Source organism: Myiozetetes cayanensis, unplaced genomic scaffold, assembly GCF_022539395.1.
Source record: "Myiozetetes cayanensis isolate MyiCay16 unplaced genomic scaffold, myiCay2020 scf20-37, whole genome shotgun sequence".
Taxonomy (NCBI): Eukaryota; Metazoa; Chordata; class Aves; order Passeriformes; family Tyrannidae; genus Myiozetetes; species Myiozetetes cayanensis.
Genome location: NW_026087412.1, coordinates 6829106 through 6844232, shown reverse-complemented (window position 1 = coordinate 6844232; position 15127 = coordinate 6829106). Strand labels below are relative to the sequence as shown.

The window sequence follows — 15127 nt, the reverse complement described above, 5'->3', positions numbered from 1 at the left end:
CAGCAAGTAGATCTCTTCTTCTTTGCAAAATAAGAATTTTCCAATTCAGTTCCCAAATTTTTCTAGGAGTTGACCACTTAAAGCTCACAGCTCCTGATACAGAAAATCTCTCATTTCTGCAAAGAGAAATGATGGGAGAGAGAAAAGCCCACAAGGCTTCTCTTAGCTGCAAATGTAAAATAAAGTGGCTATCACTGGAAAGAAAAATCACGTAGACCTCTCTATGTATTGGACCTCACCCTACTGATTCAATTAGTATTAAATGTACACAATTATCAAATTGTTGTTAGTTTTCTTTACAAAAAGCTAAAAAACAGTTACCAAAGGACCTCTATGAGCCTGCTAGATGTTACTCAAGAGCTCTTAGTAGATTACTCACAGAGATGTTGGATAAACTGCAGGTCTATTCATCAACCATCACTGATTTATTCTCTTACTGACTGATGGTTTATCAGCCTTGACTCTCAGCTAATATGCAGTTACTCCAATAACTGCAGACATTTGGCTTCCTGCAGAGAACTATAAAAGGCTCTCAAATTAAAAAAAAGAAACATGCATATGTTCCTTCCACATGCAGGAGCCCCTGCCCCATGATCCACATCCCAGCATCACTGCAACCACTCTATTACTGTATGACTGTATCAGGAGATTTTGGGTTTGACAAAGCATGACGAGGGTGTGGAGACATTTAAAATTGACACCACTTGACGGGCAAACACGTTCTGTCAATGTGTTCAAATCCTGTCTTTCAGACCTGAAGAACATCAAGTTCAGGGCTCATCCTCTGTCAGGCAAGAATTCCATTAGGAGTTTTGGGATTTCCCCCCCCCACACCTCTCTGTACTTTGTGACTACCACAACACAGAGCAATCTTTTTAATCTAATACTTGCCCCTCTAGATTATTTGTAGTGGTTTTTAACTGGAAAGTTTCTCTCAAAGAGAACTCAAATTTTTTCGAATTCTTACATTTTAAACTGCAGATGAGGATAAGCATTTGCATACCTGTTTCCAGGTAATTTTTAACAGAATGAAACTATGAAAATATAAGCCTGTAACTCAGAGTAATCTTTAGATAAATTATCAGTCTTGGTTAGATTTCGGAAGGGACTTTTGTCTCCTCTGATTGTCCTGCATTTTACCTCCATCAATCAAGACCTTGCAATGTAATATTTTTATTTCTTTTTCTATTTAGATAAGCAATTAACAGTGTACACTTCCTAGTCGTTGAGCAATAAGCTCTAGGTGCAGATCCATAATGTGATTGTGGGTGACTGCTGTAGATACCACTGCTGCACAACAAACAAAGTGGGACTTTACACCCAGTTATTGCACCAATACAAAATGAGATGCAGCTACAACAACTGGCAGGTGCCAGAGAGGATAGTTGGGAAGATATGAGAAGCAGTACTGAGCAGGAAATAACTTCCTGATTCCTTGTGCAGGCTTCAAAGCCAGCCTGTGTTACTGGAGGAGAGACTTTAATAAAATTATAAGCACCAAAAATCAATATGACAAAGCCTCAGAAATCTGTGTTTCACACTGTGAAAGTTACTATTTTAACTCTGTGCTACAGTGTCTCCATGGAATTGGTTTTAGTGCATTATTTTATTGTGGTTTCCTGAAATTTGAATAGTATGAAACCTTTACATTTTTAAACATGCAGTTTCTTGTTTCCTATCTTTTCTTCCTAGAGGGATTTCCAAAAGGTGCCTACAAAAAAAGGTATGCAAATCCCATGTTGTGGAATAACCTGAACCACATAAATTCAGGTTCTGTTCCTAAATGCTCACATCAAGTCTGAGGGACTACAAGCTCAGAAATTTAGGGAAGTAAGAAATTAGAAAGAATGTTGACTAAATCAACTTATCCCTTATTCATAAGGACTGTGTTATGACAGCAGCACATTCTTCTACCGCCTCAATTTGCCTAAGTTATTCTGTATTAAAATCATTCAGAGTGCTTCAACCAGACTTGAAAGAAAAAGATACTTAGTACAAAAGCTCTGAATCAGCTGGAATATCCAGATTTCCATTTCATTCTCTCTGTTTCCCCCTTCTGCTCCAGTCTCATCTGACAGAAGAAAGCAGTTTTCTGGCATTTTTACTTTTTTTGCCCCACTATTTCTCTGGGCTCTGTGTGTTCTGCCCTCTACTTCAAAAAATGTCTCCTGTGCCTCCGTTCCATTTCTGATTCTGCCCTGCTGTTGGGCTGGTGTCCACTTTACTGTCTCACTGCAGAAGACCACGTTCTGTGTTCCCTCAGGAGAAGAAGAGAAGGATTAACCGTGGTTTTGATACAAATCTTTGCATCACACTTGGCAGGAATTATACTCCAGGTCACCCAGCAGGTTAGGGGTTGAACTGCAAAGTGACCTCTTTTTTGGCAAAGATAACAGAAGTATTTGGTGTGACAGAGCTGCTGGTGGTCAATAATATGTCTTTTGGCAAGTCTAAAGGAACTCATGGAAGGGACAATTCCACAGGGGGCTGCACCTGCAGTGACTCCCCTGGAGTTGTGGGGTCCACAGATAAGTTCTGTCAGGTCTTTACACATCCCACATTTCTCAGTATTCACTGTAATATTATTAAAATACAAAAGTGTAGAGTAAATTTTTTTTTCTTTTTAAGCAGATGCTTTTAAAGACATCTGAGTGTTTCGTATTTCTTTGGCAAATAGTTCAGTGCTGTAGCCCAGCTTCAGGACCTGTAAGATTCTTTTCTTGAAAATGCAAGTAATCCCTCACAGATTCCTCACCACATTATCCTGCCTTTTCCAGTGTTCATTGACTTTCCTTATCTCTAAATTAAGTATTCTATCAGACACTATGGTGGAAGAAATCCAAAGTTACTGTTTCCCTTATGAAGAATAGATTTTTCTGCAGGAACAGTTAAAGCAGAAGATGAACAGAAAGCAGGGTTGGGGGCCTGACCCTGAAGAAGGCTGTGCTTTCTCAGTACAGTATATCTAGAAAAAGGTTTGTAATTGCAGGGAAGAACTCACAGTTAAGCAAAAATATATTTTCAATCACAATTCTGTATTGTCCCCAATAACAGGGAAGAGCAGTTATTTTCAGAATTCAGCCCAAGATTGCCCAATGATAGTATTTTCCAACAAGCAAGTCCCACAGTCAAGTGACACCCAATAAATCCATTGCTTCCCTCCATCCACCCAACTGCTCGACTGCAAATGTGGTGATTGTGCATTTTCTGATATTTCCTAAGACTCTGCACAGTCATCTCTTCTAACTTTTGTGCTGTAGTTTGACAGCAGCAGCTCTGCTTTCTGTAAACAACCCGCAGAGCAAACACAGCGAGCAGCCCCATTAGCACTGTTTGCTTTGCCCTGTTTGCTGTTCTGCCGCTCCCAGCTCCCAGCCCAGGAGTTCACACTCAGCCCCAAGAGGTTTCAGAACAAACCATACAAATGTGTGCAGCACAGAGAAACCAGTGGCCACTGTTCAAGAAGGTTCTGTCCCCTCAGATCCACTTCTCCAGAACTATTAAAAAAAATTGCTAAGCCCATCCTTTTTAATCAGCTGAATTAACAGGCTGTTGTGAGTTACAGGAGCAGATCCACGTTACATCATTGGTCAAGTGCGGATGACACTCTTTCAAAAATCCAGAAACTGTTTTCAGGAAAGTACAGCACTTGTAGTAGATTTATATTAATGTAAAATTAATCCATCTTTGAGTCTAGTTTCACTTCAAAATCTCAACTAGAAAATAAATATAATGCATATAAGAACTTTTAGTGATACACTTGATCAAAAGCAGTGAGGTAAACCTGAACCCTTCACAATGACACTCATCCAGAAATGGTTTCAGTTTAGAACTGCTGTCATACACTAGGACTCCTTGTACCAATATTCTACTGCAAAAGTACTTCAACATTCATCTCTGCATTAAAAATCAAGCTATGGGGGTTTTTTTGTATTTAATTTAGAAATATGTGAACTTTAAAATACATGTTTTTGAATGCACAGGCAGATATATATTCACAAAAGGAGAAAAAGAAAAGGTCACTTTGTCAAAACATTGTGTCTTGAGAAACAATATACCTTAAAGGCATCTCATCCCTTCCATCTATGTGTCATTTAAGAGTAAAACACACTGCTACTGATCCTTATCTACTTCACATTAGTTCTGTGAAGTGCCAGCAGGAAAATGAAAATAAAGTTTATATTTTGAAGGATTTCACTTACCCAATTCTTTAGAAACTGGAGAACCAGCTGATATATCCCCAATCTTTGCAAGGCTATCATAATATGCTCTTCCAGCCACAATCATAACTAGGGGTGAGGGGAAAAAAAAGTGTTAAAAAAAAAAATCAAAGTATCTTCCATTTTTATTAATCTATGACCCTATCAAGTCTTGTAATCCAGGGCACAGAGAGTAAGAGAGGAATATGTGGCAACAAGGAAATCTATCATAGAAAGTTACACAAGCCCCTGAGCTCCTGCTAATTTGTGAAACCAGGAGACAAAGACAGAACACCAGAAGACATCAATGAAGTTTCAGCCTATTATTTACTTCCAACTTTCATTGACACCCAGGGGCAATCAGCATCCAGTGGGGAGGTTTAGCCATAAGCCATTGGTCAGGACATGAAGAAATTCCTTGGTACCAATAAAACTGGAGGAAAAAAACAAAATGCAGTCCCAAATTTTCCAGAAATGCCAAGATCTCTTGTACTGACCAGCCAGGCCAGTGAGCTGAGAAACGGCAAGACAAGGGACCTGTCGTTGCCCCAAGGAAACCTGGAACCCTACAAAAACAAATGACCACTTCCTGCTGAAGTTGGCTGTTACAGGAACCAAAAATTTCTTAATATATATCATGAGGGCTCCAGTTATTGCCAGTTAATCATTTCCTGGTTATGGCTGATTGAAACAGCAAAGCCAGTTTTGCCAGAACGAACACGGAAACATCAGGACTCAGCTGCAGGGAGGCCAGTGGGGAGAAACTTTGCTCAGGGAGTAGATCTGCAGTGGCTGCCTTGCACCTGCACAGTGCCCAGAATTGATCTGCACACCACGGGGTCTGTATTTTATAGCTTTTACTAGTAAGGTGGCACCTTTGGTTACACGACAGTATATTCACTGAGAAGTCTGGGAATTTTCCAAATGAAACAAAGATTCTCTTTGAGGCTCTGTAGCACTAGAAAAGGGTAATTTCTGCCTCAGCTCCACCTCGTTGGTGCTCAGTGTAAATCTTTCTGAAGAATTAAGGTGGTGTTACTGTACAAGGAGATTTGATGCCAGTCCAGCTCCTCCTATCTATGTTTCCTCGAGACAGCCCCAACTCACTCTTTCCTCCTAATGCAGGTACTAAAATAGAGGAAAAAAAAAAAAAGTGTGATTCCCCTGTGCTAAACAAACTAAATCAGGACCTCCACTTGTACAGTCCCTTCACTGGTACTATGGCTTTTAATCTACTGCAGAAAAGGAGCTTTGACCTTTTGTCCCTAAAATGTATAAAAATACATTATAAACCTATGGGGAGTTCTCTCAAGTTTTATGCTCATTGCCAGCCTTTTTGGAAAGCTACGAAGTGTTTGTTTAGCAACAGAGTATTTACTTCGAGCTCCGGATCTATTTACACCGCTCAGGACTGATGGTGGAAAGATTAACAATTTATGAGAGTCCAAAGATGACTTTGCAACAGTTGTTGCAACACTGTAAATGTCCCTTGGAAGTGAAGCAGTCGTGGCAGATACGCTTTATCAGCCAGTCCTAAAGGCAAACGTGCCAGAACACGACACCCCCACCCTCAGCCCCGACCTCTCCTCTGGGCTCTGGGTGAACTCCTGGTGACGAACTGCATTAAAAGAGGCACAGTGTAACATGTCGACAGCAAAGTGGGGGAGAAGCAGAACCCTCAGAAACTGGCACAGAAATCTTTCAGATGAATAGGAAAACACTTGTTGCTACTTCTGGCACTGCCTGCAGTTCCTTAGGTCAGGTATCAGGTAACCCCATGTTCATCCATCAGGTTAGGCACCACCACAGGTAAGTCAGCATTTCCCTGTTTTCATCTCCAGCAGGCTCTGGTTTTATCTTTTTCTCAAGCCTGGCCTAAAATTTGCATGAAGAGGGATTTTAATGTCTGCTTGGCTGGGCACTACTCCTGCAGGATCACATTTCTCAGAGCGCTGGATTACATGTAGGGCAAAGACATGCCACGGGCTCGAGCGAGGCAAAATTAGAGACATTTTACATGGCTTTAATATGATATCAAGCAGCTCAACAGGTCTGCATGGGTGAAAGGGAGCAGGCTCTGACAGGTCCTGCAGTGGAGGCTTTGGGAAACAAGAGCCCAGTCCTGAAAGCCCCTTCCTAGACAGTGTCTGTGAAGTCAGCGATGGAAGTAAACAACTGGATTCTGAAAAGTCCTTAAGTTCAATTATATTCATTCTGATTTTGAGTCAATTAGAAAGATACCATCAGGATTAGCATGGACAACAACAACAAAAGCAATCCACTGCTGGAACTCATATTCATTCACGCTGGTCTGTTCACAGGGTTACTTAGGCAGTGACGTGTGCAGGTGAGCAGGAACAGATCTAAGGATGTGAGGCATCTTTGGAAGATATTTTCAGAGAAAAAACAAGAACATCGAATTTACATCACTTTGGGCTTTTCATTTATGTTATTATTTAAACCCACTTTCAGTTTATTTTGCAGTAGCTCAGTGCCTAACTGTTGTGAGGCAACTTCCTCAGGACAGAAGAAAAAACCCCAAAAGGTTGGGGAGAAGGCACATATGTTTGTGTGTTTGTGCTTGTTGGCTGGTTTGGGTATTTTTCTCTTAATACACACACCCAAAGTTCAACTTGGAAATTAAACTTATACACAACTCTCATATCTAATATCTATATTTAAGTGAAAATTAAACAATCTTTCTAAAGTTAGCACTTAGAAAACTTACCATTTACAGCTTTTTCATAATTCTTCCCCAGATTTATTAAATTCCTCAGTCCTGGATTGAACTGTTCCATAACATTCTAGTGAAGAGAAAACAAAATTTGTGTTATAACAAACAGTGCATGGAAGTATCACTTAGGTCTAGTTTTCGGTTTCATATGTACAGCATCCATCTGAAAAGTCTGTGGATGGATGAAAACTGCTCTTTCGGATGTCTGGAACACATGTAGCATAAACAGTGGGATTCCAAAAGGAAGATGAGGAGATACCAGAAGACACCATTCTGTTATTCTTACTGTTTTTATGGCAATACTTTTACGACACAACTCACTATTGTTCACACTTGCAAGTTCAAGGAATTCAAAACAGATGCTTTCTGTTTACAAGGAATACAAGGCTCAAGACAAGTGAAATAATATCAAGCTTTTGTCTGTTATACTACTAACAGAATGAAAATATTTATGTTTAGTACATAGATGGACCCAGAAAGAACAGCAAGACCATCACATGTGTCTTATTTTCAGGCAAGGTCATGCAGACAGAACTTAATTTAATTTTTCAAATATAGCACTATATCAAATTCTATTCCATTTAAAAAGTGAAGAAAAAATTAACTCCAATAACACTTTAACAGTCATGTTGAGTTAAAATATAGATATTAAAAAATATATATATATATAAAACTGTTAGATTCCAATGCTGGTGGAGTATAAATCAAAAGCAGACACAGAATGACAATACCTGGCCCCTCTGCCTTTGTGTCCAAATTAAATGCAACTGGGATTGTTTTCTGGTCTGTCCCATTAAACTCTCACCCACCAAAACACAATCACTGCAAACAAACCAGCTATTGTCCCCAGGCCCTTGATTTGTGTTAATTCACAAACCACATCCAGAAATCATTTGGGAAAGTGTGTTTCAGGTTGGGCCAACAATGCCAAGGGCTATTCTAACAACAGCACGGATATTCCAGCTCTGGTGTCTGGGAACATCCCTCCTCCTGCCCCAGCTCTATAATTTGCTGCTGTGCCTGTTGCCCTCCCTGTTGCTGAGGCAGTGACTGGGAGACACTTGTTCCAAGGAGCAAGTTGTTTCTTCCTATTCCAACTTCGTGCTATTTTTTGCCAGCTGTGTACTAAAGATGTCTGTTGGCATACATGGAGTCAGTGAATCACAAGGGGAAAAAAAAAAGTTGAATTAGGGGATTGTTTTAGGATGGAGAGTTCTGTATTTCAAGGATATGGGAAAAGGAAGGTGTATCATGGTGGTGTTTATCTATGGCAGGTAAGAATCCCAGTGCCACCTTGAATTCCACTCTGCACTGAAAATAATTTTCCTGAAGGACAGATGTCAACCCTGCTCCTTGAAACAAAAACCCTTTTTGCCACCTACCCAAAAATTCTAATGGTAACATGACGCTTATTTGTCTTGAAGTACTGATTTCTGAAATGACTTAAACATTCAGAGGTTAAGATTCCAATTTTCTCAACATCTTCAAATTCAGATTTCTAATGAAAAACAGTGACTGCACCTGTGTCATTAGTTTTCATTTAGGAGGAAGTGAACAAACCCCAATAAAATTACCCTCAACGGCTCCCCTCTCCGAAGCCAGGCCCCACAGCTCTTGATTTTCACCAGACCACTTGGTCCATAGCAGTTTTTCAGGTGCAGCAGACACAGACCATGCTGTGGGAACACAACAGCTCCAGTGAAACACAAGGGACTCAGAGGAAGAGCCCCAGTACATCACCTCTGCTCACCCTGCATGTAAAACTGCCGGGACAGATGAAGAAACAATTTACAGCTCAGTGCCTGCAGTGGCTGGAAGGAGTACAACTAATGGATCTTTCCTCCATCAGACCAGGCAGTCTCTGGAAGTGGTTCAGGCTTTGCTGTGCCACAGTGGTTGATTGTTAGCAGAACCAGTCTCCAGACGTGAACGCCCGAGAAACGGCACAAACCTTTGCAATGGAAATTCCCCTTTGGAACCTGCCTGGTTTAACACAGGGTATGGTTTGCTGATCCTCACAGCACTGGGCAGGGCTCGTCTACTTTCCTACTTAAGGGCTGGTGTTTGATAGACTTAGCTCTGTTTGACAGACTCAGCTCTCCCTGACCCCCTGCCAGGTCTCTGAGGTGACCCAATGAAATAATTCTGAGATTATTTCCCTTTCATACATTAGAGAGAAGCGTAATATGTGTTTTTTTTTTTTTAATTTCTACTGAAGACTAGATTATCAAAGCAAACAAAAAACCTGGCCATGCTTCTAGTGCTCTTTTCATAAAATTAACCACTGGCAGTCTCTGAAGTACTGTCCAGGGAGAAGCATCTAGAGCACTTTTTCAAAAAGGGAAGCTGTCCCAGGCAACTCTCTCTTCAGGATCAGGTATGAATTTGATATGGCCAAGACATTTCAGAGCAATTAAAATTATTGTAATATTTTATTCAGCTTCACAAGTTACAGGGGACAAGAGCAACTGAAATCAATTTGTACAGCTGCTTTTTCTGACAGTTTTAAAGCTCCTCTTACTTGTAGTCTAAGGAAAAGGTCATGAAAATGAGTGGGACTGAACACCAGTGCAAAATTTCAAGTCACACATTAAAGCCAGATCTCAAAACTTCCAAAAAAGCAGGATAGAGGACCAAAGAAATATTTCTGATCAGGAGAATCACTTAATATTGTCAGAAGTCTCTGAAAATAACACAGTCTCGTTATTTGCCAGGGTGTACAAAGACATGGAAGTAAAACCTCTGTCTTAATCCAAATAAAGATCACCAGGTAAGAAAGAGCCTGGGAGACACAAAGTGGTTCAGAACATATTGTTTGACTGTACAGTGAGCACAAAAACACGGCCTCCTAATTGTCAATCGTGTGTCCTATATTCCAGTGACATTCTACCTCTCATGAACAGAATAATTAACGAGAAGAGGAGGCACATGATCAGATCCTACAGCTTTCTATTATTTAGGATGAATGGAAATAAAGGGAAACATTTTCAAAACAGGCAACTGGAAACATGTTTGATGCAGAGACCTTTAGAGTTGCCAAAAATGACCTTCCAAGCAAAAAAGCACGAGGGAAACCTATTCTGGTCATTTGAGTCATTGAAACCTCATATCATCCTTTCTAAAGTTGCCTTTCCCTACAGGAAGCCACTGTGAGTTATTCAGCCTGGTAGCACAGAGCTGACTGAGGAGGAAGAAGCCTTGTATTTCCACTTGCTGTGTGTAGGTATTCTATCTCCCACAGTTCCTGATAGTCATATAAACAACACTAATCTTCAAAACAAATGACAGCCATTGTAAAAGTGCCTTCCTGTAAATGCTCAGCATTGCTTTTTACTTAAAGACACACCTCACTGAACAATAGCTCAGCAGGTATGAACACAACTAAACAATGCATAGACTCCCTGTAGATTCAAGTTTACATCCTGCAGGCACTTTTGCAAGACTGAATAGCAAAGTATTTGGGTAGAAATCTGAAATTATAAAACTAGCAAAGTCCATCTTGGTGTGCATCATCACTGATATTTCCATCGCTGTAGCTGTTCATAGCTAACCTTTGTGGAGCTACTAATGATTTGATTTAAAATGTTATTTCTCACATTGAAAATTAGTAAATTTTTCTTTAAAGTCATTAGTGTTCAAAAAGACTAATTCTTACGACTAATTACTAATTGTCTTGATGGAACAGTTCTTGTTTAAAAGAAACATTAATATATCATCCTGTGTTTCAAATACAAACTTTTCCAGGCTACGAACACCTGCCCAAGAATAGACTCTCAGTAGGCATTACTACAAGTAAGGTCAAAAGAGGTAATTTGCACTGAGGTGGAATTGGATTTTACACACACACACAAACTTCCAAAGGCTCCTCTTCCCACAAGTTAGATTTAGATTTCAGGGATGCTAAACAACAGCCTGACTGCAGCATGTGCTAGGACCACAGGTGAATTTTAGTTTTGGTAAATAGGCCTGGTAGTTTAATCTAATTGTCAGTCTTTTTAAAATACAAAAACACGGAATTTAGGACTTCAAACAGAATTTATCAGATATATTTCCACGATAAAACAATACAGCCTGCCAAAGTAATTCTACAGTACCCCTGAGGAGAACACAGCACTCCACTGAGCAAAGAGGTTATTTGGGCGAGTTGTTTTGGTTTTTTAGATTATACTTTGGTTGATAAGCGAAATATCTGGGTGAGATTCACTTTAGTACAGAGCAATAGATCTTTAAAAACCAAGATTAGCAGTGGCAATGAATCACAGCTCTCCTGCCATTATGAAGAGCTCCGGAAACCTCAAACCACGGGAGCACTCCGCGAGCGCCTGCCCGGCCCTCAGCCCACACAGAGGACAGGTCTGGAGCTCAGCACTTTCCTGTTTTGTCCCCTTTCCCCTGCACTCTGTGTCTCCCAGCTGGATGCCAAGTAGTTTTCCCCCACGTACAGCAGATAAAACAACGCTGTACGGGCTGTGGGGACACACCAAGACATAACAACTTTCCCGGGGTTGCAATTCAAGCCCACGCACGAGGGGGTCACACAATGTCCCCTCACATCATGTCACGTCACCTGGGTGAGCGACAGGGGCAGGGCTGTGTCATACCAGGGAACCTGTGAGCACTTTAGTCATCGACTCCCACACCCTTGGGCTTCATTTTGCACGTGCCATTCCTATCGTGCGTGAAGGGCGATTCTTCAGGTGTTACATAAAGGGTAAATGGCAGCCCTGGGTTTTGTGTGTGCACACATATTTGTGAATTATGCTGTTTACTTAGTCAGGGTAGCTGAAAAACATTGAGGTATTCACTTTCTGGTGTTGTTGACAACAGAAAGGAAGAACAAGATAAAAATAAAAGGGTCACCTGATGACTTCTGTAAGTATATTTTGAAGCTTTGTATAACACAGGTTACTATGTATTTAATAAATCCAATGGATTAGCACTGTAAGAAGAAAAAAAAAAACCAAACACACAACAAAACCCCCCAGAAATAGCAGACCAGCAAGGTACTTAATTTAATTTTCTATTACTTTTCCAGGTCATCCAAAAGTTGATTTTTTTTTGAGAAGTCCAAAGCCTGTGTTCAGCCCTGCAGCACAGATGCCATCACTGCATTACACTGAATTGGTTTTCCCAGACTGAGCCTTTCTTCTTACTGGTAGGAGAGGCACAAACAGAAGCTGTGAATTTTATCCACCCCAGCAGGGCACTGCCAGGGTGGCACAGCAAGAGCAGGAGCTCCCTGAGCACCACCAGACAAAGCTGAGCAGGCTGAAGCACAGCACAAAGAGGTGTTCATTTGTTTTAGATGGGGGAGCTGTGATTACAGTCACAGCCAGTGCTGAATACACAGGCTACTCCTCTCTGCCCTGAAGAGGTAACAAACTGTTTTCAAGATTTCAACTTTGGTGTAGAAGTAACTGCTTTAAAGTGGACGCTGAATCCATTTTCTATCTGAAGCAGCCTTTATACCCTATCTGGATGAAGTTTCAATTTTTAATGAGGGCAGGGCAGGAGGGTTTCCAGGCCTGTGAGTTCAAGCTATGTGATACAACATACCAGACCTCTCAAAATACCTACATAGAAGGCATTTCATCACATTGTCAACATTAACTTTGTATTACTGTGTTTTTGCTGGTTATTTCAGTCTTAAGTATCCCTTTGAATTAGTTTAAAACACAAAACAAAAGGGTAAACTTTCCCAGGAAATAAGTACTGAATAGCAGGGAAGGTTTTGCTTATTTAGAGGTCTGTTATTCCCTTAAAGCCTATTTTAAATCATACCCATTAAAACACACAGGATATTTTCTTCCCTCTCCTCTGTAGAACTGTTTTAGCTACATTCTCGAAGTCAATAGACAAGGTAGAACATTCCTTTGTTGGCACAGCCCTGAACAGTCAACTTCCCAGGCTTCTCTTCTGTGAAGCCTGTGTTTACAAGGTGCTCTTCTGAGAGAGGGTTTTATGTTTACTTATGGCCTTGCCATGAAAGTAACTGATATCAAAAAGCACCAGAGTATTTAAGATGACCTGCTCTGGTTCAGAGGACAACATTTATAGCCAGGTAATCTCCTTTTTTTTTTTTCCTAAGTAATTTTGCATGAAATTGATATCTAAATTCAAAGAAAATAAACAGCAAGGTAAAGTTGACTTAAGTGTGTGTTGAAGAACAACAAAAGTAACAAACATCAAAATTTACTCCGAGTAAATGTTTTCAGAGACCTTTCAGTGATGACAACAACATCTTCAGAAGTATGCAAACCAATAAAATTTAGTAAATAGTAAAACAGAACAACCCCCTAGAAAGTTTTCCTTTGGGCTCAAAGCTGCAAGTGCACTGCAGCTGTAAGTTAAGTTTGCAAATGCATTCAATCATGCAAATTTGAGTGCTTTCTCTAGTACAACATACTGTACAGAAGGAGGATTATGGATCCAATGCTGCCCAGCCGAAAGTATGATTCTAAAGGGAATTTTGCCCAGTTAGAATTGATGTGTTTTGGAAGGACTGAGTTTATAGGGAGAAAAAGTTCAAAACAAGCGTCTAGTGGCCGCAAGCAAAATATTTTTAATTCTACAAATAACGAGGCATTTTGGAAAGTTTAAAAGCGAATTTGAGGCAGTGCTTGGGTGCACCACCATAAATCTGATTATCAGCTCGGGACGTCGGTGAGCAACTCAACTCAGCGTTAAGCCATTTTTAGGCTGTGGCCCCTGTGAAGAAACGGTTCAAGCAGCGGGACCACAGCCACCGGGATCTCCAAACCGCCTTATCACCGAAACACACCGAGGGAACCAGGGAGAACCGAGGAGCCGGTCCGAACGCCCGCCCTGTCCCGGGGCTGTCGCGGCCGTGCCCGCCCGGGGGTTGCGGCGGAGCCTCGGCCCTGGCGGGGGACGGAGAGCGGCCTGACCACTCACGGAGAGGGAAACGGGGGGAAAACAGGGAAAAGAGAAGTTCTCTGCCTTTCCGCGCGAGGAGCCGCGGCCCGCCGGGGCAAAGGTGGCCGGGGGAGCCCCTCCCCGGACCGCACTCACTTTGTACGTGTTCTCCGTCAGCTTGTTCACCTCCTCGGGGTCCCGGGACATGGTGCCGGCTGGCTGAGCTCGGTCCTGCGGAGCGCCCCGGCCCCAGCGCAGCGCCGCGGCAGCCTCGGCTCCCCCTCGGCCGCGAAGAAACTGTCAAAAACTTGCGGAACCAGCCGGGGCAGCGCCGCCGGGGCGGGACCTGCGGGGCCGCGGCTCCCGACGCGGCAGGACTGGCTGGGCTGGGCGGGGAGCGACGGGATCGCATCACCGCACCGCGCCTCGGCTCGGCGGGCACGGCACGGCTGGGCTGGGCTGGGCTGGGCGGATCGCATCGCCCGGACCGCCCGCCCGCCGCTACCTGAGCTGCCACCTCCTCCCTCATCCTCCTCCCTCCGCCCCGCTTCCCTCTCCGGGAGCCCCTGCCCCGCTGCCAAAGCCCATCCTGGGCCGTGTGGAAGTCATTTCAAGTCTGCCGGTGCCCCAGGGAAGCCGGAGGTAAACTCTTCCTCCCAGCAATTAAGTGAGGATTCTGTAGGAATTAATTAGTTGGTCTTGTCAGAGTTAATTAGTGTAGCCCTAGCGATGCTGCTGAGGCAGGGGGTGGTCTCCTTGCTCTCTTCCACAGCATCTTCACATGAGGGGGGTTCCTCAGAGCCCCTCAGGCACGGACAACAACGTCTTTCTCCCGGATCCTGGCCCAGTGCACTACCCGTGCTATACTCTAAAGTTTTCCATTTCTTTCAAGTACACACCCATAAAACAGTGCCCCCAGTCATCTTTTCTCTGTGAGCTGACTCACGAGGCCTTCATGAAGCAGGGCTGGTGAGGAAGGCTCTAGGAATTTGTAAGTTTTTGTGGACCGTATATTGGCCAAAGATTTTGAGATTAATTTAAAGTGTGCTAGTTGGGATATCTTTCTGATAGAGTAATACCAGCACTATCTTGAAGGACCTTGTGGGAATTCCATAACCTTAGGTACTGAAAACTAGGATTGGTGCTGGGTGTTGAGTGTGTGAGGTGCAATCACTGCACTGACACACTGGCCATCCCTCTCGTGGTTGCTGTCTCTCCCTCTGATTCCCCCACTTTATTGCAGCAATAAAATCATGACAGGAAGAGAAAACTGGACTTGGAACACAACCCTAGATACTGGACTCTGGTGTGGGAGGAG

At 42.5% G+C, this 15127-nt stretch overlaps 1 protein-coding gene across 1 annotated transcript in view; it reads right to left on the bottom strand.

The window, feature by feature from the left end:
• Nucleotides 1-14227, bottom strand: part of BAIAP2L1 (BAR/IMD domain containing adaptor protein 2 like 1) — a 32988-nt gene extending 18761 nt beyond the window's left edge. The window contains exons 1-3 of the mRNA XM_050317306.1: nt 13966-14227; nt 6928-7003; nt 4203-4289 (exon numbers count right to left, since the gene is read on the bottom strand). Of these exons, the coding sequence (XP_050173263.1) occupies nt 4203-4289; nt 6928-7003; nt 13966-14016 (214 nt within the window). The 5' untranslated portion in view covers nt 14017-14227. The remainder of the gene's footprint in view (nt 1-4202; nt 4290-6927; nt 7004-13965) is intronic.
• Between the last annotated feature and the right edge of the window lie 900 nt (nt 14228-15127).